The sequence below is a fragment of the Mustela nigripes genome, chromosome 2, assembly GCF_022355385.1.
Source record: "Mustela nigripes isolate SB6536 chromosome 2, MUSNIG.SB6536, whole genome shotgun sequence".
Lineage (NCBI taxonomy): Eukaryota > Metazoa > Chordata > Mammalia > Carnivora > Mustelidae > Mustela > Mustela nigripes.
In genome coordinates, this window is record NC_081558.1 from 19,477,422 (window position 1) to 19,504,426 (window position 27,005).

Genomic DNA, 27,005 nt, shown 5'->3' on the forward strand with positions numbered 1-27,005 from the left:
TGTTAAATTAACCCTGGAAAATGACTCCTGAGCCTTTGCCTTAGACTAGAGAATATCAATACAATGACACTCTGAAGACCATTCTTCAAGCTCTTAATTTGGGCACCTGGGTGGCTCGGTGGATTAAGCGTCTGCCTTCAGCTCAGGTCATGATCCCAGAGTCCTGGGATCAAGTCCCACATCGGGCTCAGAGAGCCTGCTTCTCCCTCTCCCTCTGCCTGCCACTCTGCCTACTTGTGCTCTCTCTCTCGGTGTCAAATAAATAAATAAAATCTTTAAAAGATACACACATATAAGCTTATTTTAAAAAAAAAAAAAGGAATTATCTTAATTTGGAGGCGACTGGCTGGCTCAGTAGAGCATACCACTCTTGATCTTAGGAATCATCAGTTCCAGCCCCATGTTTGGTGTCGAAGCTACTCAAAAATATAATTTTAAAAACTCTTAATTTCCATAAACTTCGTTTTCCTCACCTGCAAAGGGGTTTAATAGCCACTTCATAGATTACGAAAATGAAAATAAATATTTGTAAAACGTCTAGCCCAACAATCTGGAGTCAAGATATAATAATCAGTCAACTAACGTGAGTTCTTTTAAAACCAGATTAAACGTGATATTCTACATTATATCAGTGAAAGCAAACTGTGCTCTCTAAAGCCTTTGTAGCAAAGACAAAGAATTGCCAATAAAGATAAGAGCTCTAATCAGGGTCTGCAAATGGCAGACTGGCAACTTCGCCCTTGGTTTTGAAAAAAAAGAAAAAAGAAATACGCAGGAAATTAACACAGGGCGTAGTGAGTGACAGGAGGCCTTAGCGACCACACTTCCCAGCAGTCCTTGCGCAGCCAGACACCGTCGCGGATTGGATGCCTCCTCGGGAGGCGGGTGGTGTGGGGGAGGGGACAGGCGCGAGGTACTGTGGGTAGGAGACGGCCGTCGACCGAGGCGCCATTTTGTGAGGCGGCCGTATCCTGTTGGATATTCTGGGGCGCAAAACCGCTACTTCTGCCACTTTGGTCTCTCCTGGGGGTAAGTGCGGCAGCCTCTTGTAACGGCGCACGGCTCTTGCTTTTGAGGCAGGCCTTGTGCAGTCTCCCTGACAGCCGCGGGCGGCGGCCGATCAGCCCCTGCCGCATCTCTCGAGTAAGCTACCCGAGGCATTGGAAGGCCGCGCCCCTCCTCGCCGCCTGCGCTGTCAGCTTTCAGAGGGCGTCCTCCTGCCCCACCCGAGGTCCGCTTCTTTCGGGTTCTTTACTGTGCCTCTGCCGGGACGCGTCTCCGACTTCACAGCCCAACTGAACGTGGAGCCGTCGCCTGTCCCTCGGGTACTCCTCAGGGGCGACCGGCAGTTTCTAGCCGCCATCGCCCCGCAGCTGCTGCATCTGAATCCGAATCCGCCCTCTCCGGAAGGTTGTTCGGTGAAGGCTGATCTGCAGACCAGGGAGCCTCTTGGGGGCCGGGAGGGGTGTGTGCAGGCAGAAAGGGAAAGCCGGACGCCCGAGTCGGTCGCGCAGGCTGTGGCGCCGCCATCTCGGCCGCAGCACCCCACGGAGGTGGGTCCAGGCACTGACGGGGCGACGAGGGGCGGCATTAGAGATTTTGCCCAGGCCTTATTTCTCCCAGGTGGTTCTCTTCCATTTATTACTAAAGCAAATGTTCGTTGAGCACCTCCCCTGGAACAGGCAGGCGCCAGGGACGGCTGAAACTAGTTTCTCAGACCTCGCACGAATTGAACGCGGTCTAGCTGTGTGTTGTTTTATCACCGCCGGGGCGCTGCGGGGCCCAGCTGGCAGCCTCAAGGGTTCGTGGTGGTTATTGTTACTGAGGAATTAAGTCGTGTGGAGCTTTGCTCTTGTCTCATTGAAATAGCTTAGGTCAGCCGTTGCGTTATAAATAGAGTAGATTTCAATCAGCGGAGCATCCCGGCTTCTAAATGATATAAACTTTTCATCAGAAGATTTTGAATTGTATGTTGCTCCTTGTGTTAATAGAGACGCTTTGATCAATGTTTTCACGGCCAACTACCCCACTGGAGTTGCTTTGATTAGAACACAGGGAGCTAATTGGATCTCTGCCCTTTTTTGCTTTGTAATCCTAAAGTAGGAGAAGGAAAGGAATCTTCTGCTTGCATCCTTTTATGAGTTTGTTATTGAATAGGGAATCTGATATTTTAAAGTAGCTTCATCTTCCTGCTATGCTTATTTTTAACAAATGATTCTTATGTTGACAGTTGATCTCCCTCCCCCACCTACCTGCTCCCACCTTAGATAATCCCTGTTAATAGTTGATGAAATTACAACCTCAGTAGTATCCTAACTTATAGGAAGATTGACTTAAGTGATCTCTTAAATTTTCAGCAGCCACTCTCTCTTGTTTCCTAGAAAAAGACAAAATTTGAATATTTTGGGACAGTGTGCTACATCTTCAGTAGGACAATGGGTTCAGACAAACGGTAAGTTACTACTATACATGTCTTTGATCTCAACATTTCATTGAGAGTGAACTGATTTTTAGAAATTGTTGATCAAACAAATACTTGAGTGTCTGTTTTGTGCCAGGCATTGCTGTTAATACCTTCATGAGCCTTGCTCTTACAAGCTTGCAGTTTAGTGAGAGAAGTGAAGTACTGTGTGAACTATGCTATGTAATAGAAGTCAGGGGGTGCTGTTAGAACACATAGGAAGCATGTGTTTTCCTGGAAACATACTGGAACGCTTCCTGGAGAAAATACTCTCTAAGGTAAGTAAGAATTAGGCAAAGGAGGGAGTGGGTCACTGAAGGTTCCCAGTGTGGAAAACAGCCTATGCAGAAGCCAGGAGATGTCATACAAGTCTGCCACTTTACCCAGTAGCTGGCTGGAGCAAGCAGTCAGTGAATGTTGCTGCTGCTGCTTGTCGCTTCTGTGGTAAGATTATCCAGATTTATAGAAGTTTTGGACCTTTCTGTTGGTTACATGGAAAGTCAGTGAAAAGTTACTAAAGAATTAGTGGAGAATTAAGATGAGAGCATTTGGCTGCCATGTCATGTGGATCCTTCCACTCAGACTATTTGGTTTACATACACAACCTTTTCCAGCCACCTTCCTACTTAGTGTTGCATCTTGTCCTAGGGGTAGATCAAATTGATGGCCCAGAGAGACTCAGGAGATGCTCATGTCACACGATGTCATTATTTTAATGCTGTGTTAGCAGTCTGAGGTTCCAAGTAACTTATTAAATTAACATTTGCCCTTTTAGGTTTCTCATCCTCATACTTCACATTAAGAAGTAGTCCTAAACTACTTGTTTCATTGGTGTCTTTTTGATAAATTTGTATACTCTAAATGAGGCCCTTCTAAGCCATTCCTTTGTCTTCTCTTTACACAGAAGTTTTATGAACCTGGTAAACAATTTATCGAAGAACTGTATCTGTAGTCAAATGGGTTTATGCTCTTGTTACTAGACTTTCCTGTGAGGCCCAGTGCTATCCAGTAACCAAAAGTAAACCAGATGTTACAGGAAATGCTATTGTCTGCTTGTGCTGATTATGTCTAACAAAAGAATTTGGTTAACTGCTTGATGAAGAAAAAAAATTAATTTAACTCATCCAGGTTATTTGGTCCGTTTCCCAGTAGTGTGATACCTTTGAGAGTAGATGAGTCAGAACACACTCTCCTTTGAAATTGGGTGAAATGCTAAAAATTGCTCTCTTCCTATTTTTGATCACCAAGATCTGAATCAGGGATAAAAGGGGTGATATGTGTAGACTACAGTCTTTGGAATACATGGGATAAACTTGGACAGACTGACCTTTAAAATATATATATATATTAAGCCCAAACATGTGATAGTCATATCATTAGATATAGCATGATTTCCTGAAAATTATCTCTGCCTTCAGGGATATAGATGTTTTCCTAGTGTTTATAAACTGGAGTTTGGTGATAAGTTTTAAGGGATATGTCAAACTATTTGGATATCTTATACACTGAGTGGGAGGGGGGAGATGTTCTTCAACTGTGTTTTGTAAAGGTATGAAGTGTGATTTAACTTAGAGTAAATGAAAATTATTTCCCTGGCAGAGTGAGTAGAACAGAGCGTAGTGGAAGATACGGTTCCATCATAGACAGGGATGACCGGGATGAACGTGAATCCAGAAGCAGGCGGAGGGACTCAGATTACAAAAGATCTAGTGATGATCGGAGGGGCGACAGATATGATGACTACCGGGACTATGACAGCCCAGAGGTGAGTGGTCAGCAACTGGTGTGGTGTAGTTAAAGTTATGAATTGATGCATAAAGCCTCTAAGATTCTGGAAATGTAATAAGTATATCAAGTGTGGAACGCTCCTCTTGAGTATTGTATTCAAACCCTCTGTTATTCTAAAATCTGTTGAGGTAACTCTAATCCTCAAAGACAAACTGAGCCGATGGTAATAGAAATATTGGCCAGGGTTTACATAGGGCTTATCATATACCAGGCACTCTTTTGAGCACCTGACTTATGTGAACTTAATTAATCCATTATGGTAGGTGTCTTCCCATTTTAAAGACGAGGCAATTGGAGTATAATAATATACCAACCCTGGGTCTGAGCTGCTGCTTCTAAAAGTTGTAGTTTTAGTCAGCATAGTCATTTCTCATTCCTTTTTATATGTGAATATAGCTTTGTTGTTTAGAACTAATTATGCTTCCCATGTATTTTTGCAGGGTTTTTTACTTTTTCCATGCATATAATCTTCATATTATAATACATATTGTGTGATAGTATACTGTACAGTGAGTTGTTAAACCATTCTTCCTGGACTAAATGGTTATGGCCCTTTTCCCCCAGCCCCACCTCCAGCTCCACCCCCTGGCCACCAGTTTGAAAACAGTACAGTGAACATCATCATGGAGTTCCCTTACCCTCCCCGTTGTTCCTGGAGATAAATTCCTAGGAGTAGAGGGCCTCTACTCAAAGGGTCTAAACCCAGTGTTATTTTAATTGTCATTTTGTTTATTGTAAATCAGAGAGAACGTGAAAGAAGGAATAGTGACCGATCCGAAGACGGCTACCATTCAGATGGTGACTATGGCGAGCATGACTACAGACATGATATCAGTGATGAGAGGGAGAGTAAGACCATCATGCTGCGAGGCCTTCCCATCACCATCACGGAGAGCGATGTAAGGGGAAACAGCAGTTCTAATGAGCAGTCCAGTGGGCACAGCAGATTTGGGGCTTCTACCATCTTCTCACTGTTGTTTTATCTCAAGTTAACATCTCAGGCAGTGAAATACATTTCTGTCTTTAGGATGGAGATCTTTTCAGCTTGGTTCAGAGGTAAATTATCATTAGCATTTAGGCTTTGAAGTTCAACACAGAGTTGAGTTTTCGGAAATCCCTTAACTAGGGGCGCCTGGGTGGCTCAGTGGGTTAAAGCCTCTGTCCTGGGATCGAGCCGAGCATCGGGTTCTCTGCTCAGCAGGGAGCCTTCTTCCTTCTCTCTCTCTGCCTGCTTCTCTGCCTGTTTGTGATCTCCGTCTTTCTAGTAAATAAATAAAATCTTAAAAAAAAAAAATTTTCTGGGGCGCCTGGGTGGCTCAGTGGGTTAAAGCCTCTGCCTTCAGCTCAGGTCATGATCCCAGGGTCCTGGGATTGAGCCCCACGTTGGGCTCTCTGCTCTGCAGGGAGCTTGCTTCCTCCTCTCTCTCTCTCTCTCTCTCTGCCTGCCTCTCTGCCTACTTGTGATCTCTGTCTGTCAAATAAATAAAATCTTTAAAAAAAAAATTCCTTAACTACAGGGAGCAGATCTTTTTCCTTCAATAGCCCGTAGAAGGTAATCAGTACATTTTTATTTAACTGGTTACTTACTTTGTGAGGATGTATCAGTAAAAACATTTTCTTCATGATCCGGCTACCCTTTGATTTGACTAAATGTGTACTATCCATCTGAAACCTGTAAGCCTGTCAAAAAGGAGGCCATTCCCTGACTCCCCACACCTCAGACTGGCCAGCTAGTGGCTTGGTATACTGGGCCCTATCTCATTTCCAATGCCAATCTCATCTCTGGCCCTCACCCACTTCTTCCAGCTACATCCATCTCTTGCCTCCCTCCCCTGTAGCCACTTAGGACATGTTTGTCATTCTACCAGTGTGCCTTTTTCTGCTTGAAGGCTTCATCATGTGAGGCCTTCCTGATCTACTGTGTGAATTGGTATTGAAAGAGGTTCTGCAGAATGTCTCTGGGGAAAGGGGTGGGGGGCGCTTACTGGCTCAGTTGGTAGAGCATGCCACTCTTGATGTTGGGGTTGTAAGTTCAAACCCCACCTTGGGAATAGAGATTACTTTTTAAAAAAGGACTGTCTGGAAGCTTTAAGGGACGTTTTTACTAGTGGAAGGTAAAGACTGGTTCTAGGGAGATCTTAGTTGAGCTGATTTTTAAGGGATAGAAATGTTTGGAGAACTAGGGGAAAGGTGTGGTAGACTGGCCCTCCAGGCAGTGGGATCACACAAGCAAACTTGGGAATAGAAACATACTGAATATAGACAGGGCCTATCAACCAGGTTCATTCAGTTGAATTTAAAGGCTTTTGACAAGAGAGAGGTAGGTGGGAAAGTGCTGTTGAATCCATGTACTAGGGTCATTCAGAGCCCAGATAAGTATAAAAGGAGTTACTTAGGGCTTTGTCCAGTAGTAAAAGAATTGAACAGCTTAGAATGTTGGAGGGAAAGAGCGGTAGTGGGAGGACAGGGAAAACAGCTGACCTCAGGTAGGGACAGCAGTGGGCATGTGGAATAGGAGATGCAGGAATTCCTACAGGAGAAGTCAATTCAAGAAAGTTTGCTTGTTAAACAGGTTGTTCCCTTATGTAGTCTGCTGGCCTAGGCCCTGGGAGTTTGCAGAGGAAGTGCATGGCATAGGGAAGCAGTGCCCTTGCAGACTTTTGGGGGCCTCCCTCCTAGCAGTGAAATAAGATTTAATGCTTTTGTATTTTAGGCTTCTTCAGGGAAATAAAAGTACCAATCATAAGAAGGCTGGTTTTCAAAACAGAATTTCTGAGTTTCCCAAATTGTGCAGTATTCTAAGCAAATTTACTTGTTGAGGTCCTTAAAACATTTTAAAATTTTATATAGTATTTAATCTCCTGAACTTCAGTTTATCCTATTCATTGTTTGAGTTTTTTTAGTTTAACCCTCCCACTGATAGGGGAACTCTTAGAGGTACTGTATTTAGTTACTATGTTACTATATGTGCTACTGTTACACTACTTTTATAGTAACTGTCTTTAGTTACTCTGATGACTAACTTTTCAGTTACTATGTTACTAAGCATAGACCTGAGTCACATGATGGGGTCTGGCTCAGTGTAGAACTTCTACTCTGTGGAGAAAAATAGACATAGTTAATTGTTTTTATTGGTGGTGGTTATGGTCTGTAAAGCCACTGCAAATAGAATACTGAATATTGAGCCATCACTCCTAGGAAAAAAACAAAGTTCGGTTCCTGTGAGCCTCTGGTCACAACCATTTTCATCTGCAGATCAATACATAACCTTGTTTTAGGTGCATTTTGGCTTAGAGATGCCTTATTTAGTATATAGTGTTGATTCATTAACCTTGAACTCACATACAGCAACATTATAACTCATTTCTGAATGAAGCTTATCCAACAATATGTATTTTCTCTCTGGGGGACATCACAGCCTCCTTGTGCTTAGGAACACTAGATAGAACTTCAACACTACACTTGGAGAGCCATTTTTTTTTTTTTTAAGATTTTTTATTTATTTATTTGACAGAGAGAGATCACAAGTAGGCAGAGAGGCAGGCAGAGAGAGATAGAGGAGGAAGCAGGCTCCCTGCTGAGCAGAGAGTCCGATGCGGGACTCGATCCCAGGACCCTGAGATCATGACCTGAGCTGAAGGCAGCAGCTTAACCCACTGAGCCACTCAGGCGCCCTGGAGAGCCATTTTAAATAGAGAAATGACTGGGGTGCCTGGCTAGCTCAAGATCAATCAAGAGCAAGAGAAATCAGGGGCGCCTGGGTGGCTCAGTGGGTTAAAGCCTCTGCCTGGGATCCAGCCCTGCTTCTGGCTCTCTGCTCAGCAGGGGACCTGCTTCCCTTCCTCTCTCTCTGCCTGCTTGTGATCTCTGTCTGTCAAATAAATACGATCTCTCAAAAAAAACAAAAACGAAACAAAACTGAAACAAGGCAAAGCATTGCCTCCGTCTCAGACGTTGTGCATCAAGCAACTCAAAGCTTTCCCTCTGCATATGTCCGCAAATGACTTGGAAGCACCACAAGTATTGATTGACTCCCCACCAAGTACAGAGCCCAACACAGGGCTCACTCAGTCTCATGACCTGAACTGAAATCAGGAGTCAGATGCTTAACACTGAGCCATCAGGCACCCCTGTGAGACTGTTTTTCATAACATAAATAGTTGTTACCTGAAAGAAATTCCCAGGCAGCATATAAATAATGCCTTCGAGGCTGTAAAAATACATTCATTTCTTGGAAAAATATTTTTTTATTATTATTATTATTATGGTTTTAGAATGATTAAATTTTGGTGATAGAAGTTAAAAACTTGGTTGATTAAGCATTTGTCTCAGTTCCTGGTCCTTGAAATTTCTTTGGTGTGGAATAGTTTATGGCTGAAGCTTTAACTATAAATGTGTAAAACTCTGCAGATTCGAGAAATGATGGAGTCCTTCGAAGGCCCACAGCCTGCGGACGTGAGGTTGATGAAGAGGAAAACAGGTGAGAGCTTGCTTAGTTCCGGCTGTTCTGGCTCTCTTCCCCATTCCCACTCCAGCCCCTAAAGACCATCCTGATTCCCCCAGTCTTCAAGCACATGAATTCAGAATGAAAGGTTTGCCATGGCTAAGGAATGTGACTCTTTGAAAACGATATTAGAGAGCACCTGAGGACCTTTTTAAAAACTTTGGTTTTAGGGGCTTTTTTTTCCTTCGGTAAGTAGTGATTTATAAACTCCTTGTTTGACTGTTTGTAGTCGGTTGCATGGTTACGTTTTAAGCGTGGAATCAAATCGAGTGGCACTTAGTTCAGGCGGCTTGGTTCCTTGCCATGGCAAAGTATCAAGAAGATCCCCAAGTCAAGTCACATTTGTAAAGCTGCTTCCCAATTGGCTTTGTCACGCAGTGTTGAAGCAGTGGGAGAGAGATTCACCTGTTATAAAGGAACTGACTAACACGAGTATCCCGTCTATATCTGAATGCTGTCTCTAGGTGTAAGCCGTGGTTTCGCCTTCGTGGAGTTTTATCACTTGCAAGATGCTACCAGCTGGATGGAAGCCAATCAGGTTGCTTCACTCACCAAGTCTAGATATTCATGAAAATGGAACAAGTCTGTACAATACAAAAAACAAAACAAAAAAAGGTTAAAGGAGTGGTTTGTTCCAAAGGAGTGATTTTTTTTTTAAAAGAAAAGCTTTGTATATATTAAAATTGATACTATTAGGATACATACAGCGGCAAGGACTGCACTGTAGAATTTGCTCTGCCTTTAAACATGGCTGCCTGGCAGGGCTTTGTTAATCACTGAATACCTGTTTGGTGAGTGCCAGAACATCTTGACATTCCCTCTTCCACTGCTGCTTATGTTCCTATTCATTATGTCATTGAGAGTAATCTTAAAATAGCCAACTCTCGATTTGACAGTGAAGAGAACACAGTAGAAGTTTGCTACAGGCATTTTGAAGGTATTCCTTATTCCTGCTTGGAGACCACAAGCCTCCAGGAGGCATAACTGCTCCTTTGGGTCTTCAAGGACTATTTAAGGATCTCGTGGAATTTATGAACAATAAGTCTGATGAGATTAGCTTGGGAGCTGGTGTCCTGCTGCTGTCTAATCTAGTTAAAGTGGCATTAACATTCTAATCTCCCTGAGAATGCCTTTTATATTCCGTTCAAAGCAGATCATTGATGGTTCTTTGATATAGCATTAACTGAAGTGTTCTACAGTTTGTCAAGTTAACGTTCAGTACTTGGCACTTAAATAACATTTTTTACCAGAACTCCACAGTATTGAATGCCTTAACCAAGTGCATTCTGGAAAGTTTGCTTAACTCCTTATGTTGCTTTTCTGCAGCATTTTATGATTTATCATGCATAAATAAGTTATATTCTTCGGTAATATATGGCCATTTATAACAAAGACTCACTAATGAGGGAGGGTATCATTTTGATTGAATGATTTGTTAGATTTTTTTTTTAAGCCTCTCATTTTCTTAACCCAGAGGTGACAGCCTGATCTTATACAAGTAGAGCTTCATTCATTTCATACCATGGACACCATCCTAGTAAATTCAGAACCTACACACAGGCTTCATGTGAGTCTGCTTTCTTGACATGACAGCATCTTTTGATGCAGTGGCTGTATCAGAATGGCTTGCCTGGGAGTTTAAAACTCCAAGGAAATGAAAACCCACAGACATTAAAAAATCTCCACAATTTTAATGTATACAAAGCTAAGTTCATGTGTAATATTTCATTACAGTTCAAATTCACTCCAGAAATAAAAGGCCAATAGGATTAGGGACTCAGTGATAGTTTGGAGTCTCCCTCAGCACACACCTCACCTACTGGGATGATCTGTTGACATATCTCCCAGCTTCATTTTTGTTTCTGTACAACACAGTGAGTGGATGGCCCTTCAGCTCTTTCCCTCTTGGCCAGACATGCAGTCTTGCCTTTAGATATTGCAGAGACAACATTCACAGCATGTCTTAACTCTTCCAGGATTTGCAAGAACCAAATTGCTCAACAGTATGTATATTTAGAGGGGTTAGACTCCTTTTAAAAATCTGGATATCTAACCACCTCCTCAAATCTGTTCTGATAGTGTCAGAGCACCCCGCTCCCTCCCCTCTTTGCCGCCCCATAAAAAGTAAAAGAAAAGGTGCTCCTGTTAAATGAAGGCTCTTTGGGGGCAGGTGCTGGGCATACTCTTGGCTAGACTGATTGAGCTTGGAGTTTTGACCTTTCTAAGTTGCGTCCCTTTTAGTCACATGGTTGACTTGAAGGGAAAGGCGGTGAATGCATTTACGAACTCTTCCGACCCCCCTGAAGAAACTTCATTGGCTCCTGGTTACTCATCTTGAAGAGAGTACCATGTATTTCAGGGAAAAACACATCCGTCACCTAGGACATAACATGGTTTCAGTTGGCAGGAAGAAATCTCATTTAGCTGCTTTAGAGTCGATGGCATTCAGAATAGGCCCTCCAAAGAAAGAGTTGTAACAAGATTCCCTTTAAAGCTGAGCTCCCCTCCCCTTGTCCCCCAGAGGACACATCCTGACGCAGGAGTTGGGGAAAGGGAAAATAGAAAAGCTTTTACTTTGCATAAAGACGGGGAACTGGGGGAAAAGTGAAGCGAAGCCCGAGGACACCATGCTGAGGCTAATAAAGTAGGAGGCAATCTCAGAACTGGGAGAGTTGTGTCTTCTGCTTTTTGAAATAGACTGTCACTCTCAGGCAGCCTGGCAATGCTGAATGTTAGGACTTCTGTCTCTGCTGGAGACACGGCCTGGTGCATGTCAGCGGTTAGAGTTTGGCAGCTTTCTCAGCACTCCCTGACTCCGTTTACCTTTACTCCGCATCCCATTCTCTTACTGCCTATCTGAAGGATTGGATGGGCAGAGTATAGGTGGCGGTGGTTGGTCCTCCCCGTATGTTGTCCATTTAATTCCAGAGCACTGATTTTTCCGAAGTGTGCTCTGCCCTGGGAAAATGGACACATGTTCCTCACAATGGGAATAACTAATTACTTCTTTTTTTACAGAAAAAGTTGGTGATTCAAGGAAAGCACATTGCGATGCATTATAGCAATCCCAGACCTAAGTTTGAAGATTGGCTTTGTAACAAGGTACGCATGTATTCTTACCAAATAGACAAAAATCCTTCGAGTTTTGTTGTTTTTTTCTTTGTCTGAACAAGAAAACTAGAAAGTATACAATAGCCAACTTTTATCATAGGGATATTTTCCTGCTTTGTGACTTTCTTTGGGTCCTCCTGTGTAGATACTGGAAATACTAGAGTCCCTAGAACACTAGTAATTTTATTTATTCAGATCCAGCTTCTAAGCTCAGTATTTCAATTAGGACTTTAGGTTTGTTCCACTTTACTGTTTCTTGATTTTTGGAGGTCTCAACTTGTGGCATAGTCTCTTAATTACATTCAAGTCCTTCTGACCTTGCTCAGGTTATGAAAGATCTGTTGTAGTTAGTCGTGTTGGGAACCTGGCTGGCTGAGTCAGTAGAGCATGCAACTTCTGACGGTAGGGTTATGAGTTCTAGCCCCATGTTCAGCATAGGGCTTACTTTAAAAAGTAACAGAGGGGTGCCTGGGTGGCTCAGTGGGTTAAAGCCTCTGCCTTCGGCTCAGGTCATGATCCCAGGATCCTGGGAGCGAGCCCTACATCGGGCTCTCTGCTCAGCAGGGATCCTGCTTTCCCCCTCTCTCTCTGCCTACTTGTGATCTCTCTCCCTCTGTCAAATAAATAAAATCTTTAAAAAAAAAAAAAAAAGGTAACAAATTTGGGGCGCATGGGTGGCTCGGTGGGTTAAACCTCTGCCTTCGGCTTGGGTCATGATCTCAGGGTTCTGGGATCGAGCCCTGCATCAGGCTCTCTGCTCAGCGGGGAGCCTTCGTCCCCCCCCTCTCTCTGCCTGCCTCTCTGCCTACTTGTGATCTCTTTCTGTCAAATAAATAAAATCTTAAAAAAAAAAAAAAAGTAACAGAAATAAAAGAAATAACATATGGTCCTGTCACCAGTGCACTTTTTTTATTTTCTTGGTAAAGGTTGATCACTGAGGGCACTTTGGTGGCTCAGTCAGTTGGGTGCCTGCCTTTGGCTCAGGTCTTGATCCCAGAGTCCTGGAATTGAGCCCCGCATCGGGCTCCCTGCTTCTCCCTCCCACTGCTGGTCCCCCTGTTTGTGCTCACTGTCTGTCAAATAAATAAATGGTATTAAAAAATTAAAAAATAAAATACCAAGAATATACATTAAAAAAAAAGATCGATTGATTTGAGAGACCACGCGTGCAAGAAGTGAGTGACTGGGTGGGGCAGAATCTCAAGCAGATTCCACACTAACTAGGGAGTCTGACACAGGGCTTGATCCCACAGCCCTGAGATCACAACCTGAGCAGAAACCGAGAGTCAGACGCTTAACCAGCTGAACCACCCACGTGCCCCACCAGTGCACCATTTTGAGCTGGGGTGTTGCCATTGACATTCTGAGAGTACTTGGATTCTTTGTCCTGCATGTGGTGTGTGTCCGGGAGGGAACTAGACAATACTCCATTTATGTCGTGTTTGTGTATATAGAGTGGTCGATATAGTGAGTGCTTTTTTGATACAAGAACAAGAACTTTGCCACTGTAGGGTTTGCTGTAGGGTTTTGGGGTGAACTGAAGCTTTTCCCCAACTTGATAAAAATAGAATTGTACTTCAGAATCTGTCAAGATTTGTTTTTCTTGGGAGATTTCACAGTGAAACATTTTTTATTTTAAATTTTTAGGTGAATGCCCCTTTGTCTTGGTTACACGGTATCACTCTCTGCTTTTTTATTTGCTTACTGGGACTTGTCCATGGCCCTATTGCTCTAACCCACTTAATTAATAGTAAGCCTAGCCTGGTATGAGAAATAATTACAGAGAAAACTTTTTTCTTCCAGTGCTGCCTTAACAATTTCAGGAAAAGACTAAAATGCTTCCGATGTGGAGCGGACAAGTTTGGTAAGCCCACACTCAGCTGTTTGGAATAAACACTAAAAACCTGACTAGTTGAAATGTCTGCGAACCTGAAGAAAAGTATAGATTGTAGGGCATTTCAACAAATAATTCATATATTTTCCTTATACTTTCTTACCTTACATTGGGTAGATGCTTCTGATGATTGTGGGTGCAGAGGCTTCTATTTTCCAAAATTAAGCCTGCTCACCTGGTTTGCATTCTGCGTCTGCTTTTCTTTAGTACTGAGGTAATGTCAGTCCTCCACTGGCCCAGTTTCTGCATTCCACATTTATCACGTCAAAACGAATCATGTTTTATTGTAGCCACAGATGTTTCTTTAAAAAATGAGTGCTACATTTACTTACAATTGAAACTTGGGGTTTGAATGTATTTCTTTACTAAAAATACACTGGTTTATTTTTTGTTCGTCTTAAGTTACTGAGTCTCCCTGTCTCCTTCCCTTCTAGACTCTGAACAGGAAGTGCCCCCTGGAACCACAGAATCTGTTCAGTCTGTGGATTACTACTGTGATAGTAAGTCCCACTATGCCCTTTTGGCCTTTGTGGTAGAAGCTGACCTCAGTTGGAAGTTTTTGTTCTCTTACCCTTTTTTAATGAATAGTGATGGCTTCAGTTTGTCCCGTAAAAGATTGGTTTTTAGAGTCTTCTTCATGTCAAAGTGCAAAATATGCTAGAAATCTCCCAGAATGGATTTGTGTTTGTCCTTGAGCCTGCCTTGGAAAGCACTGGTGGTGGGAATGCACATACATGCCATTTGTCTCTTTCACCACCAGCAATCATCCTTCGAAACATAGCCCCGCACACTGTGGTGGATTCCATCATGACAGCACTGTCACCCTACGCGTCGTTAGCTGTCAATAACATTCGCCTCATAAAAGACAAACAAACCCAGCAGAACAGAGGCTTCGCATTTGTGCAGCTGTCTTCTGCAATGGTGAGGTGCTCACTGAATCTTTGCTTTTAAAAGAAACTGGGCTTTCAGAGGCAAATGTGGTTCATCTAATTTTAATACTATGTGAAAGGCTCCTGGAACCCAGAGTTCAAGGCTGCATATGATAAGTGGTAAAAATAATAGTGTATACTTGTAGATAATTGGCAGAAGTGAAGTTTGAGCCACAGCTTAATTTTTTCTTCTTGTTTGTTTTAGATTGGTTTAGCATTTACTTCTTTAATAATATGGGGTACCTTCATGTGCTGGAAGAAAGGGCTATTTTTTTATTTCTTTAAGGTTTTATATGCATAAAAAATACTGTGTAGAGTTGTTTTGTTTTGTTTTTTAATAGAAACCTGCACTACTTTGAATGGGGTAGGTGATAGGGAGAGATTTTTAATTACATGACACAACTGTCTTTTTTGACATTCTCTTCAGGATGCCTCTCAGCTGCTTCAGATACTGCAGAGTCTCCATCCGCCTTTGAAAATTGACGGCAAAACTATTGGGGTTGATTTTGCAAAAAGTGCCAGAAAGTGAGTGGCTTTATTGTCCTTATTTAAACTGCTGTACTTGCACACTTGCCCAGGGATGTTTTGCTGACTGAACCTTAAGCCCATGTTCTCAACCCTGAAGCACAATCCTCCCTGGTTGCTGAGGTCGGGAGGGAGACAGTTGTCTGTCTTTTCTTACAGCATATGCCCTCCTGTCCTGAAAAAACAGTTGCCAGAAAACTTCAGAGCAGGACAGAGGCACACATGACAGATGGGTTGAGAATATGTGCTGTGCAAACAGCTTCAGGATAGTGTAAACCCATCTGGAAATAATCCTTTCCAGAACAGCGTGCTAACAGCTTTGTATAGAGTGAGCTTCAGTCTAGAGATGTAAATTTCCTGTTCGTAGTATGATTACTCATCCCACAGACACCTTACTAGATGGCAGGATACAGACTACAGCAGTGATGTTACAGAGGCATTTACCCAGTGAGGCATTGCCTGTGGGGACCACTTCCTGCTCTGAAATGAGGCCTTTCTGGCACTCGAGAGCTCCCAACAAAGGCTAGAGTGAATTGCTCATCCCTAGCGGTGTGGGGGGACAGATTGGGAGCCACATGCTTGGGTTTTTGTGGTTTCAGAGACTTGGTGCTGCCAGATGGTAACCGGGTCAGCGCCTTCTCTGTGGCTAGTACGGCCATTGCTGCTGCTCAGTGGTCATCCACCCAGGTAAGGTGGAGGATTTTTTTTTTCCAAGTAGTGTGGTGGTGCCCAAAGTCGCAGAAGGGAGCTTTCCTCTGGTGTCTTAGGAGCTCTCCAAGGGCAATTTTAGGGAGTGCTTCCTGGCTTCTTTCTTTGATGTCCACTGACCTCACCTGTGTGTCCTCTTTTGACATTTTGTAGTCTCAGAGTGGCGAAGGAGGCGCTGTTGACTACGGTTACCTGCAGCCAGGCCAGGATGGCTACGCCCAGTATGCTCAGGTAGGCAGACTGAACCAGCCTCCAACGTCTCCTGTCCAGAGCATGTCTGAGAATAGCAGCTTTAACAGTGGACTTTTCTTCAGTACTCACAGGATTACCAACAGTTTTATCAGCAGCAAGCTGGAGGATTGGAATCTGATGCATCATCTGCATCAGGTAGTAAACTTCATCTCTGTTATAGCTTTTGTTTAAACGGCTGTGGTTTAGGAGATAGGGCGCATCCAAGGGTGCACTTTCAGGGTTGTCACCTTGTGCCGAAGGTTCTGGGCAAGATCAGGAATGGATAATAGCCTTTTAGAGACTGTGCTGTGATGAGTGTTTGTTCTCAGAATTCAGCTTGTATCTCCTTTGGCTGCGGCATTTGGAATCGTGGGTGCCCACGTAGGTTTGTGTGAGCAGAGGGTATGGTCCTATAGTCTGGTGCCCAGACATCAATCAGATGGCTCATTGTAAGAAGCGTTTGCTTTGGGGTTTTTTTTTAAATTATTAAAGCCTTAGAGTTAAATCTTTTCTGAAGCCCAGACCAGTTAGGGATTCTTCTCTTCTTCTTTCCATCATGCAGAAAATTTAGTTTTGTGTGTAGCTGTCTAGTAGGATTATAAAAATGATAATGTTGTATGGTTCCAGGATGTTTAATAGGAATTAGGTTACTAAGAACTGACTCTTACATGGGGCGTCTGGGTAGCACAGTTAAGTGACTGGTTCTTGGTTTTGGCTCAGGTTATGATCTCAATCTCATGAGATCGCGCCTGCTTCGGGATCCACGCATAGCTGGGCCTATGCTTGAAACTCCTTCTCCCTCCCCTCCGCCCCTTCCCACCAAGTTCTCCCTCTAAAAATCAGTAAATCTTTAAAAAAAAAAAAATAAAAAACTGACAAAGACAGAAGGCTAGGTTGGGCAGTACAGATAAAAATGTGTGGCTTGGAGTTCAGTGCCCTGGCCCTTGCTAACCCCTGTGTTTACCATCAGGCACAGCAGTGACCACCACCTCATCAGCCGTAGTGTCCCAGAGTCCCCAGCTGTACAATCAGACCTCCAATCCACCCAGCTCTCCGGTAATCCTGTCGTCCTAAATACAGAACTGGTGACTGTGGGGAAAACTTTGTTTTGCTGTCCAAGTATTATCCTTTCCTGCTGTGTGAGCCAGGATTGAATAGTACACAGACATTCCAACCGTACTTCTCTCTGTCTGGTAGTATTAGATAATAAAATAATTTGGGGTATGTATTTAAAGCATAAGATTCCGAACAGGGTGTATGCTTTCTGCATGCTTCGACTTGACCTTCAGGAAGAAAGTTGTCAGCATGTGTTTTGTTCAAGGATTGCCTTAGATCATTGCTGCAGTGTGTCTGTCCGGGGAGCCCTTCCACCTGGATGATTGCAGTGATTTAGTTCTCTTAAGAGGCTTTACAGTTGAAATTATATTGAAGCTGCTGTTCTTTCCAGACTGAGGAAGCACAGCCTAGCACTAGCACAAGTACACAGGCCCCAGCCGCTTCCCCCACTGGTGTAGTTCCTGGTACCAAATATGGTAAGCCAAACCTCATGGGGCGTTGACAGTTGGAAGGTCCTAGTTGTTGTCTGTGTCTAGTAAGAGTTCCTCTCCCTTTGTGGGGGCCAAGAGGGACACTTGGGGATATGAGAGAAGACAGCCATTAAGGCCTGCCGCATCTCAGTGGCTTAGAGGTTGAAGGAAAGCGCGTTCCTCACCTGGAATGACCATGCACTGGGTTTTGTTTTTGCAGCAGTACCTGACACATCCACCTACCAGTATGACGAGTCTTCAGGATATTACTACGATCCAACAACAGGGCTGTACTATGACCCCAACTCACAGGTAAGCGCACGCTCTCCTCCCCCATTTCACTAGAAATATCTTTGTTTCGCTCAGTCCATTTATGAGGCATGACAGGAAGTGTCTCCTGCAAAGGAGCAAATGACCCACATTAGTTTTAAGTTCTTCAGAACCATCAAGATGTAATTTCTGTTTTAGGATTTTAATGTTTAAGGTTAAAAATGCATAGTGATCACGTAGAAAAATACACAAAGCTGAGGTGTACATTTGTTTGAATGTTTCCGTGTAAGCACATTCATGTGTATACCGGCCCTGAGGTGAGCACTTGCTGGTCAGTACCAGCCCTCTTCGGTAACCTCTAGTCTGACTTCTGGTACCATTATTTTGTCAAGTTAAAATTTATGGGTGGGCTGATAGTGTTTGTCAAGACCTAGATAGGAGTGTGAAAACGTGATTTCTTGTGTATTTTTTTTTAATTGAGTTAAAGTTCACTGTTTGCTTGTTTGTTTGTTTTGGGGGGGGGGTGCTTAAGTAGGCTCCACACCCAGTGTGGACCCCAGCACAGGGCTTGAGCTCATGACCCTGAGATCAAGACCTGAGTTGAGATCAAGAGTCAGATGCCTAACCAACTGAGCCACCCAGGCGCCTCCTTCAGATTTTTTTTTTTTTTTAAGATTTCTTTATTTCAGTAAGAGAGTACGTGCACAAACACATGCACGCACAGCAGGGAGGGACAGAGGGAGAGGAAGAGAGAAACCCAGGCCAACTCCCCACTGAACATGGAGTCAAACACGGGGCTCAATTCCACGACCCCAAGATCAGACCTGAGACGAAACTAAGAGTTGGATGCCTAACTTACTGCACCACCCAGACCACCACCCAGACACCCTTAGGTTTTATTTTTAAGTAATTTCTACACCCAGCTTGGGGCTTGAACTTAGAACCCTGAGATCAGGATCATGCTCTACCAACTGAGCCAGCCAGGCACCCCTTGCTGTTTGTTTGTTTGTAATTCAAAACGTTTCATCACCCCAGAAAGAAACCCTGTACCGTTAGCAGTCACTCCTTAGTCCCTCTTGACCTCAGCAACCGCTCTTTCCTTTCTGTCTCTACAAATTTGCCTCTTCTGAGCATTTCATGTAAATAAGAGTCAGATAACATGTGACCTCTTGTGTCCAGCCTTTTTTACTTAGCATCCTGATATATTCATGAGGGTAGAAATTAGCAGATCTCTGGGGTGATGTTTTATTTTGGGTAGTGGTATATTATTTTAAAGAGGGAAGGCAGCTTTAACACTCCATAAATAAACAATTACCTATGACCAGAAGCTATATATATAGAATAATAAAATAAGTGCTTTTAACAGGAACTTGGCATTGAGAGCTTGTGGTTTTTGAGAGTGAGGTGTGAAGCGGAGAGGGACCACCTGAGCAAGCTAACCTTGCATGGTTCTGCCTCTCTTGTTTGTGAAGGCTGACCGTTATCCAGGCAGTTCTTAGTGGCCATAGCTGTTGTGACTCCTGTGTCTGACCCATGCCAGTTTCCCCCAAAAGAGACATAACAGACCATCTCCCATGGGTCCCTGCAGGTAGAGTGAATGACTAGGGAATAAGGAAGAGGAGAGATAGGAGCTACCTATCCACCGTTGAGGTGCCTAGATGTATCAGGGTCGGTTCCTTCACTTACCACCTTTCAGGCTCCCGAGCTGGCTCTTTACAACCCTGTGTTTGGTTGCCTGCGTTCGGGTTTAGGGCAGTTGAACCCAGTGAAGAACTATTAACTGGTTGTCATGGAGGATGTGTGATTAAAAGCTCCTCCTGAACAAGGGGCACCTGGCTGGTCCAGTCAAAGGAGCATGGACTCTTGATCTCAGGGTTGTGAGTTCAAGTCCCATGCTGGATGCGGAGATTACTAAAAATAATAATTAAAAAAACTTTTTAAGAAATCCGAACCACCTGTTTTGGCCTCCTGTTTTGTATCAGTTGTCTGTCATTGGAAAGGAGTCAGACACATGGCTCTTCGGGTGCCCTTCAGGCCCAGGGATTAGATTAATGGAACTACGCTCTTTAGAAACCATATTCTGCTTTTGCCCAAGAAGTTTCACACCTCTTCCCTGGCTGGTTCTTCATCCTTACTACACCAACACATACGGCAGCTTCTCTGGGCAGGAAAGACTACTGCTCTGCAACATGTTTTGTGTTTGTGTTTAGTTTTTTTTGACAAAACAATCTTGACAACCTTTTTTTTTTTTTTAACTTATTTATTTATTCAGCAAGAAGCAGGCTCCTTGCTGAACAGAAAGCCCGATGCAGGGCTCGATCCCAGGACCCTGGGATCGTGACCTGAGCCAAAGGCAGAGGCTTTAACCCACTGAGCCACCCAGGCACCCCTTGACATAACTTTTTAACAAAATAATCCTTTAATGATACAAAACAGTCTGTATTAATTGTGCTTTGTTTCTAGTACTACTACAATTCCTTGACCCAGCAGTACCTTTACTGGGATGGAGAGAAGGAGACGTATGTGCCAGCTGCGGACTCCAGCTCCCATCAGCAGACAGGTCTACCTCCTGCAAAAGAGGGGAAGGAAAAGAAGGAGAAACCCAAGAGCAAAACAGCCCAGCAGGTGAAAGACCATGACCCCCTGACCTCAGTTCTCTCTGGGTGGTTGGGCTTTTTTTGTTTTAGTTTTGGTTTGGTTTGAGTTGCAGCATCTGTGTTGGTTTTATTTGGATGTTTTTAAAAACGGGGCCACATGTCTTATTTACATTAAGTTCGCAGCGCATTTTGTAATTTGTTAAGGTTACCATACATTGTCAATTGCCTGTGTACATACTTAGAGGGAAGAATATCCTAGAAGATTCACAGGCTTTTGCATAATATTCGTTCATGACTGTGGTCATATGAAGAAATTTGTGGGTGGGAAGTAAGGGCGCGCGGGCTGGTTGCAAAGCATGTGATTGAGGTGAGACTCTTACTGGCTGCTCACTGTGGCACCAGACGCCATTCTCTAAAGTCCTGTATCGTTTTCTCCTGGTGGTTCGGCATTAGATCGCCAAAGACATGGAACGCTGGGCTAAGAGTTTAAACAAGCAGAAAGAAAATTTTAAAAACAGCTTTCAACCTGTTAATTCCTTGAGGGAAGAAGAAAGGAGAGAGTCTGCTGCAGCAGATGCTGGCTTTGCTCTGTTTGAGAAAAAGGTAACAACAATAGCAGGAATGGCTGCACTTCGAGCTGGGAACTGAAGTAAAACTTGAGGCTTATGACTGATTCTCTGTTTCCCAGGGAGCCTTGGCCGAAAGGCAGCAGCTCATCCCAGAACTGGTGCGGAATGGAGACGAGGAGAATCCTCTCAAGGTGAGGGAGGACCGCCGGTGTGTTTGTGCCGTTTGTGCTCCATGTCTCACTGGGAATCTCCGCTTCATCTGGGCTGTGATTCCTCCTCAGAACTGGATAAGCTCCTGTCAGTGGGTATTGAGAGCAGCTCCTGCACATACAATGTGTGTCCAGGGCTTTGTTTTCTGGGTGAGAGCTGGTGAGCTGGAGCGTTGAATGAAACCTGAATTCCTAAGCTCAGTTGAGTTTTATTGCATTTGTAAATAGAGCATCTTAACAATCTGGAAAGAGAAAATTAAGACAATAAAATGTGTTACTTGATAGGTAGTGGTCTGTGTGGGCCATTACTCTGATCTGTTCTATTTGGGGTTCTCATCCATAGTTGTTTGGAAGCAACCATCCAAGAACTTTTCCTGGGTCCCAGGAGGCTGGCAGGCCCTGCCCTTAAGGACTTGACTGTTGTGCCCAGTTGAATGAAATGCAGTTCACTGTTGAAGCATGGCAAGGGGCAGTGGGAGCTCTTGCACATCTGGAATTACACTGTTAATCTGTCTAGTTACATAGTCCTGGCTCCTCACTGTGTGTGTCCAATGACCCACCCTTTTGTCCCCAGAGGGGTCTGGTTGCTGCTTACAGTGGTGACAGTGACAATGAAGAGGAGCTGGTGGAGAGACTCGAGAGCGAGGAGGAGAAGCTAGCCGACTGGAAGAAGATGGCCTGCCTGCTCTGCCGGCGCCAGTTCCCCAACAGAGACGCCCTGGTCAGGCACCAGCAGCTCTCAGACCTTCACAAGGTGGCTGTGCTTCTCTGAGCCATTCGGAGGCAGGGAGGGGAGGTGATGTGGGTGCCCTGACTGTGGTGAAGGTTCAGCAAGGCCCTGCCTGGAGTGATTGCCTTTAAAAGGCTGTTCTTATTACAGTCTGTTCCAGATCAAAGAGTGGCAAGGAGCATGGTGGGTCCATATACACCAGGCTCTGGTTTTCCTGCCTTGGTATACTGAATGGGCTTTGACTCTCAGAATAAATATAGATATTGATTGAAGTAGACATTGCAGATCAGTATAGTCTGAATTACGATGTCTGTCAAATCTCTTGTACAGCAAAACATGGATATCTACCGACGATCCCGGCTGAGTGAGCAGGAGCTGGAAGCCTTGGAGCTGAGGGAGAGAGAGGTGAATGAGCGTCACTGTGCCACTGGAAGGAGTGTCTTGTATCTCCCTTTAGCTTTTATTTGTAGCACATAGTTCCAGGTCTCAGGGGCAAGATAGGATTTGTCACATATTGTCACCTGGGCATTGTGGCTCATGTAGCCCGTACCTGGGGGCTCTGTAGGTTGTGAGCTTTGCTCACAGGTACTGAATGCCGAGTGCTTGCTGGTGAGGTACACTGGGTTTTAGTAAGGAGAACGCAATCTTGTTTGGCCTGCGGTGAGGGAGGCTTCCTATTAAGCCCAGGAGACATCAGGGCATAAGACTACTGGAGGGATATGGACGGAAGCAGCGGGCAGGGCAGGGCAGGGTTTGGGGTGAAGGCAGCAAAAGTGAGGCCAATAATGGAGAAGCATTGGATCGTTCATGAGGCAGGTTGAGGGCCAACCGGGTTTAAAATACAAATAGAGGCCAATGGGTTAGAAATGAGCCAGTGGGCAGAGTTACTTGAAATTTCTCACCCCACAATCATTCTGTAGTTCACACTGTCAGTAGTTAGGGCTTCAGCTTTCCTGTTCTTTTCCACTGTTTATGGTGCCGCTCCCCAGGGACTGATGAGCAGGTCTCTGGACGCCACCTTGGTGCCGTCTGTCCCTGGAGATCGGCCTGTCCCAAGTGGGGAGAGGAACGGCAGCTCTGCCTTCCTCTAGGCTGCACTCATGGCCAGGCAGCCCTGTCCAAGGGCTTGACAAACAGTGGCTAATTAAGTAAAACTCCTTGGTGCAGGTGTAACTCTGCCCCAGGCCCCACACACAGTAGATCGGACTGAGCGCAGTGAGGGAAACAAGCATGTTTGGTATCTCAGACCATCTTAAGAGGCCAAACTCCAGATGAGGAAAGTCCTTGAGGGTGGTGATCATGAAGTCTGAGTGCGTTAGCCTGTTACAGATTCCAGTCTGAATATCTCTAGCATCATTTGTTCTCCCACACAGATGAAATACCGAGATCGAGCCGCAGAAAGGCGGGAGAAGTATGGCATTCCGGAACCTCCAGAGCCCAAGCGCAAAAAGCAGTTTGATGCTGGCACTGTGTACGTGTTGTGCACCTTTTCCACTTCATTAGCTGGGGCTCTGGCTGTTGTAAGTAACTGTGTGTTTTCCACTGGCAGGAATTACGAGCAGCCCACCAAAGACGGCATTGACCACAGTAACATTGGCAACAAGATGCTGCAGGCCATGGGTTGGCGGGAAGGCTCCGGTTTGGGACGGAAGTGTCAAGGCATCACAGCCCCCATCGAGGTAAGCAGTGAGAGTGGGCTTCGGCGGTTTGCCAGCTTATTCTAGTGAGGAGACAGCTGGAAGCACCCACATAGCCCAGGGCCCAGGGATGGGTTCATGTCTCTTCGGGCCGCGCCACCAGCCTGTGGGAGTCTTGCTCCCTGCAGGTTGCCCTTAGGTCACCAACCTCCTTTATGATGTCAGTTGAGAGGAATGGGAGTCGTACCCTACTTGATTTTTCTGGTCTTTTGCTATCTTTGGGTAAAAGCCATCTTCTGAGAAGTGTATATGTCCTTTTTTAGAAATAGTCTCTTATTTTTTTTTTAAGATTTTATTGATTTATTTGACAGACAAAGATCACAAGTAGGCAGAGAGCAGGCATAGAGAGAGGAAGGGAAGCAGGCTCCCTGCCGAGCAGAGAGCCCGATGTGGGACTTGATCCCAGGACCCTGGGATCATGACCTGAGCCAGAGGCAGAGGCTTTAACCCACTCAGCCACCCAGGCTCCCCCAGAAGTTGTCTCTTAACACCAACTCAGATCCACGTAGCTTAGATTGGATTTTTTTTAAAGGTGTACTATGCTTTAATTTCTAAGTGATCTTGGTCATGTAAAAAATAAACTATGATTTAGTAGGATTTTTATCCATGATAAGAAATTCTTTAGTTGGTCAGAGCTCAGATTGAGATACGGCCTCAGGGTCAGAAGTCCTACCCACTGGGCTTCTGGACCAGAGCATCACCAGTGATCAATCCCTCTCAGACCTGGCAGCACAGCTTAGGTCAGACTGTTAACAGCCAGAACATGTTGGTCTCGTGCAAGTAAGTTCTGACATCGGACTGTCCTGCTATGATCCGTGCCCGTAATTACCAGGCCTTTCTAGGCTTCTGTGGAGTGCTCTGGGGCCCTCACTAGGCACAGAAGCTTGCTGAGGAGGCACTGGGAGACAAGGTTGGGGGATGTGTCTCTCTCTCTGCCTGTCTTCCTTAGTGCATTTTATTTCTTCAGTCCTTAAACCTACCCTGGGTCTCCCAACTTCCTTCCTCCTGTCCCTGGTGGGTGGTTCTGGTTGGGAGTCACCCGGATGAGCAGGTGTTAGAGCAGTCCACACCCTCCCTGCCAGCTGCTGACAGAAATTTTGTTCCCCTAGGCTCAAGTCCGGCTAAAAGGAGCTGGCCTGGGAGCCAAAGGCAGCGCATACGGACTGTCGGGTGCAGATTCCTACAAAGATGCTGTCCGGAAGGCCATGTTTGCTCGGTTCACTGAGATGGAGTGAGGCTCAGAGAGAGAGGGAGGGAGGGAAAGATGACAAGGAGCTCCTCGGAGCACAAGGAGTGGTCCATCTCCTGAATTCACTCTTAACACCTGTCTTTTTAAGGGCATGCCTTGTGCTGTTAATAGTTTTTAGGGCGAACCACTCCATTCTACAAGGTTCTCCCACTTAATAGGAGTTCTCCTTATATGGACTGTCTGGTGAATGGCCTTCCTTCCTGCCAGAGGGCTTGTGAGCTGGCCAAGGGGACAGTGGGTCTTTTATACTTCAGTGTACATAGTGTAATGTAGTGTGTTTTACGTGTGTAGCCCATGTCATGGTCTGTCAGCCCCTCACACTCCTAGGGGGTGTTGAGATGCCCTAGGTGGTATGTGACACCAAAGCCGCCTCTGTCATTTGTTGTGCTGTCTTTTCTTGGCAAAAGCCTTATGTATATTTGTATATTACACATTTGTACAGAATTTTGGAAGATTTTCAGTCTAGTTGCCAAATCTGGCTCCTTTACAAAAGAAATACCTTGAAAAATGAGTGTCTGTGTTTCTTTATTCTCGGGTGACCAGGTGTGCAGAGCATGTCTGAGCTAGTCAAGCCCGATGGTGAGATAAGTGTGTTAAAAGTTATTTATAAATAGTATTTTATGCTATTTTCCTTACCCCAATCATGTTCAGATTCTTAACTTCAAGAGTGTGTTAAAATGTTTTAAAATTCTTCATGAAAACTCAGTCATAACTGAGTCAGCTTTTCCACTTCCATTTTCTAAAGACCAAAGAGAATGTGTGCACTTGTGAGCCTCCAGTTTCCACAGACTATTCCAGCATGCAGCATCGGGCCGTTACAACGCTGCTGAAGCACAGGGCCTGAGAGGGTCCCGTTGCCCTCCGTGGCACTCCACTTGCTTCCTGTCTTCTCACCTCAGCTACTGAGGAGCTGCTCCCGGCTGTTGCAGAGTTGGCCATTCTAAATGGGGTCATCCCGTCCTTGTCATCTTGGCGAGGGCAGGAAGTGTGTCTGAGGCTGCTCTGGGGCCTGGTGTGATGGGGCATCCATGGTGCCAATCTGACTGAACTGAGTGCTTGGGCTCCATGTTTGGCATATAGTCAGGGAGGGGGCTTACTCTGAAAGCTGGAATCCCACAGCTTTTTTTTTTTTTTAGATTTTATTTATTTATTTGACAGAGATCACAAGCAGATGGAGAGGCAGGCAGAGAGGGAGATAGAGGGAAGCAGGCTCCCTGCTGAGCAGAGAGCCTGATGCAGGACTCGATCCCAGGACCCTGAGATCATGACCTGAGCCGAAGGCAGCGGCTTAACCCACTGAGCCACCCAGGCACCCAATCCCACAGCTTTTTTGGGTGGTTATATTTTCTTATCTTCAGGCAGGCCTGGCCCTTCTAAAAGGATGGAAAGTACTCAGGAGGCACTTGCAAAGTGAGTGCTTTGGGGCCCTCACCCTAGCCTCCCAGGGGGGCCTTGGAAAACGAGGAGTCAAGTGCAGAAGCCCCACACCTGGGCTTCTGTGGGGTAATTCCTCACAAGTAAGGATCCCCCTGATGACAGATTCCTGCCTTCCAGGGTCAGCCCTGGGGTGAGGAGACCACCCTGCCTCCAGAGCTGTCATTCATCCCGGACATGATGCTGTCTTCGTGCTTGCACAGCAGTCCCAAGAAACCTAGTTAAGTGGATCTGACAGCCAGCCTGGAAGATTCTTCCAGGTAGAGACACATCCTGAGTCTTGGGAAGCTCTTAATTACATGCACCCAGCTCATCAAAGGCTGACTAGAAGCCTCTGGGTGCGGAGGAGGGAAGCCCAGCTGAACCCGGGCAGGGAGCCAGGCCCCCATCAGCCATCTTGAGCCCCAAATAGGCTGCCCCACACCAGGAAGGGCTCTTGCATCTGTCCTGTAGTGCTTGGTGTGGACACCCACCATTTTCAGCTGTTCAGGAATCCCCCAAAGACTGCTTGGGACCACAGCATCTTAGAGCCTGGCATGGGCTTACCTGTAAGCATGAAGTTTGTGTGTAGCC

At 45.1% G+C, this 27,005-nt stretch overlaps 1 protein-coding gene across 2 annotated transcripts; it reads left to right on the forward strand.

Annotated features, from left to right (window-relative positions):
- The first annotated feature begins 906 nt into the window (after nt 1-906).
- RBM5 (RNA binding motif protein 5) lies at nt 907-25,509 on the forward strand. Of its 2 annotated transcripts, XM_059389771.1 has the most exons (25): nt 907-1,029; nt 2,382-2,452; nt 4,061-4,226; nt 4,993-5,148; nt 8,660-8,729; nt 9,218-9,291; nt 11,772-11,855; nt 13,668-13,728; nt 14,193-14,258; nt 14,519-14,679; nt 15,115-15,212; nt 15,812-15,899; nt 16,074-16,151; nt 16,235-16,307; nt 17,122-17,207; nt 17,599-17,683; nt 17,898-17,989; nt 20,411-20,572; nt 20,998-21,147; nt 21,233-21,304; nt 21,897-22,076; nt 22,383-22,457; nt 23,426-23,523; nt 23,602-23,731; nt 24,859-25,509. In XM_059389771.1, the coding sequence occupies exons 2-25, from the start codon at nt 2,436-2,438 to the stop codon at nt 24,982-24,984; spliced, it is 2,448 nt and encodes an 815-aa protein (XP_059245754.1). In that variant the 5' UTR covers nt 907-1,029; nt 2,382-2,435; the 3' UTR covers nt 24,985-25,509. The 2 variants fall into 2 exon arrangements, with proteins under 2 accessions (XP_059245754.1, XP_059245755.1); XM_059389772.1 differs by lacking the exons at nt 907-1,029; nt 2,382-2,452; nt 4,061-4,226; nt 4,993-5,148; nt 9,218-9,291.
- The last annotated feature ends 1,496 nt before the right edge of the window (nt 25,510-27,005 follow it).

What these genes read in the sequence shown, in the direction of transcription:
- RBM5 (XM_059389771.1), top strand. An exon ending in GTTGATGAAGAGGAAAACAG is followed by an intron (nt 8,730 to 9,217) that starts GTGAGAGCTTGC and finishes TGCTGTCTCTAG; the next exon opens with GTGTAAGCCGTGGTTTCGCC. An exon ending in AGAGCAAAACAGCCCAGCAG is followed by an intron (nt 20,573 to 20,997) that starts GTGAAAGACCAT and finishes GTTCGGCATTAG; the next exon opens with ATCGCCAAAGACATGGAACG.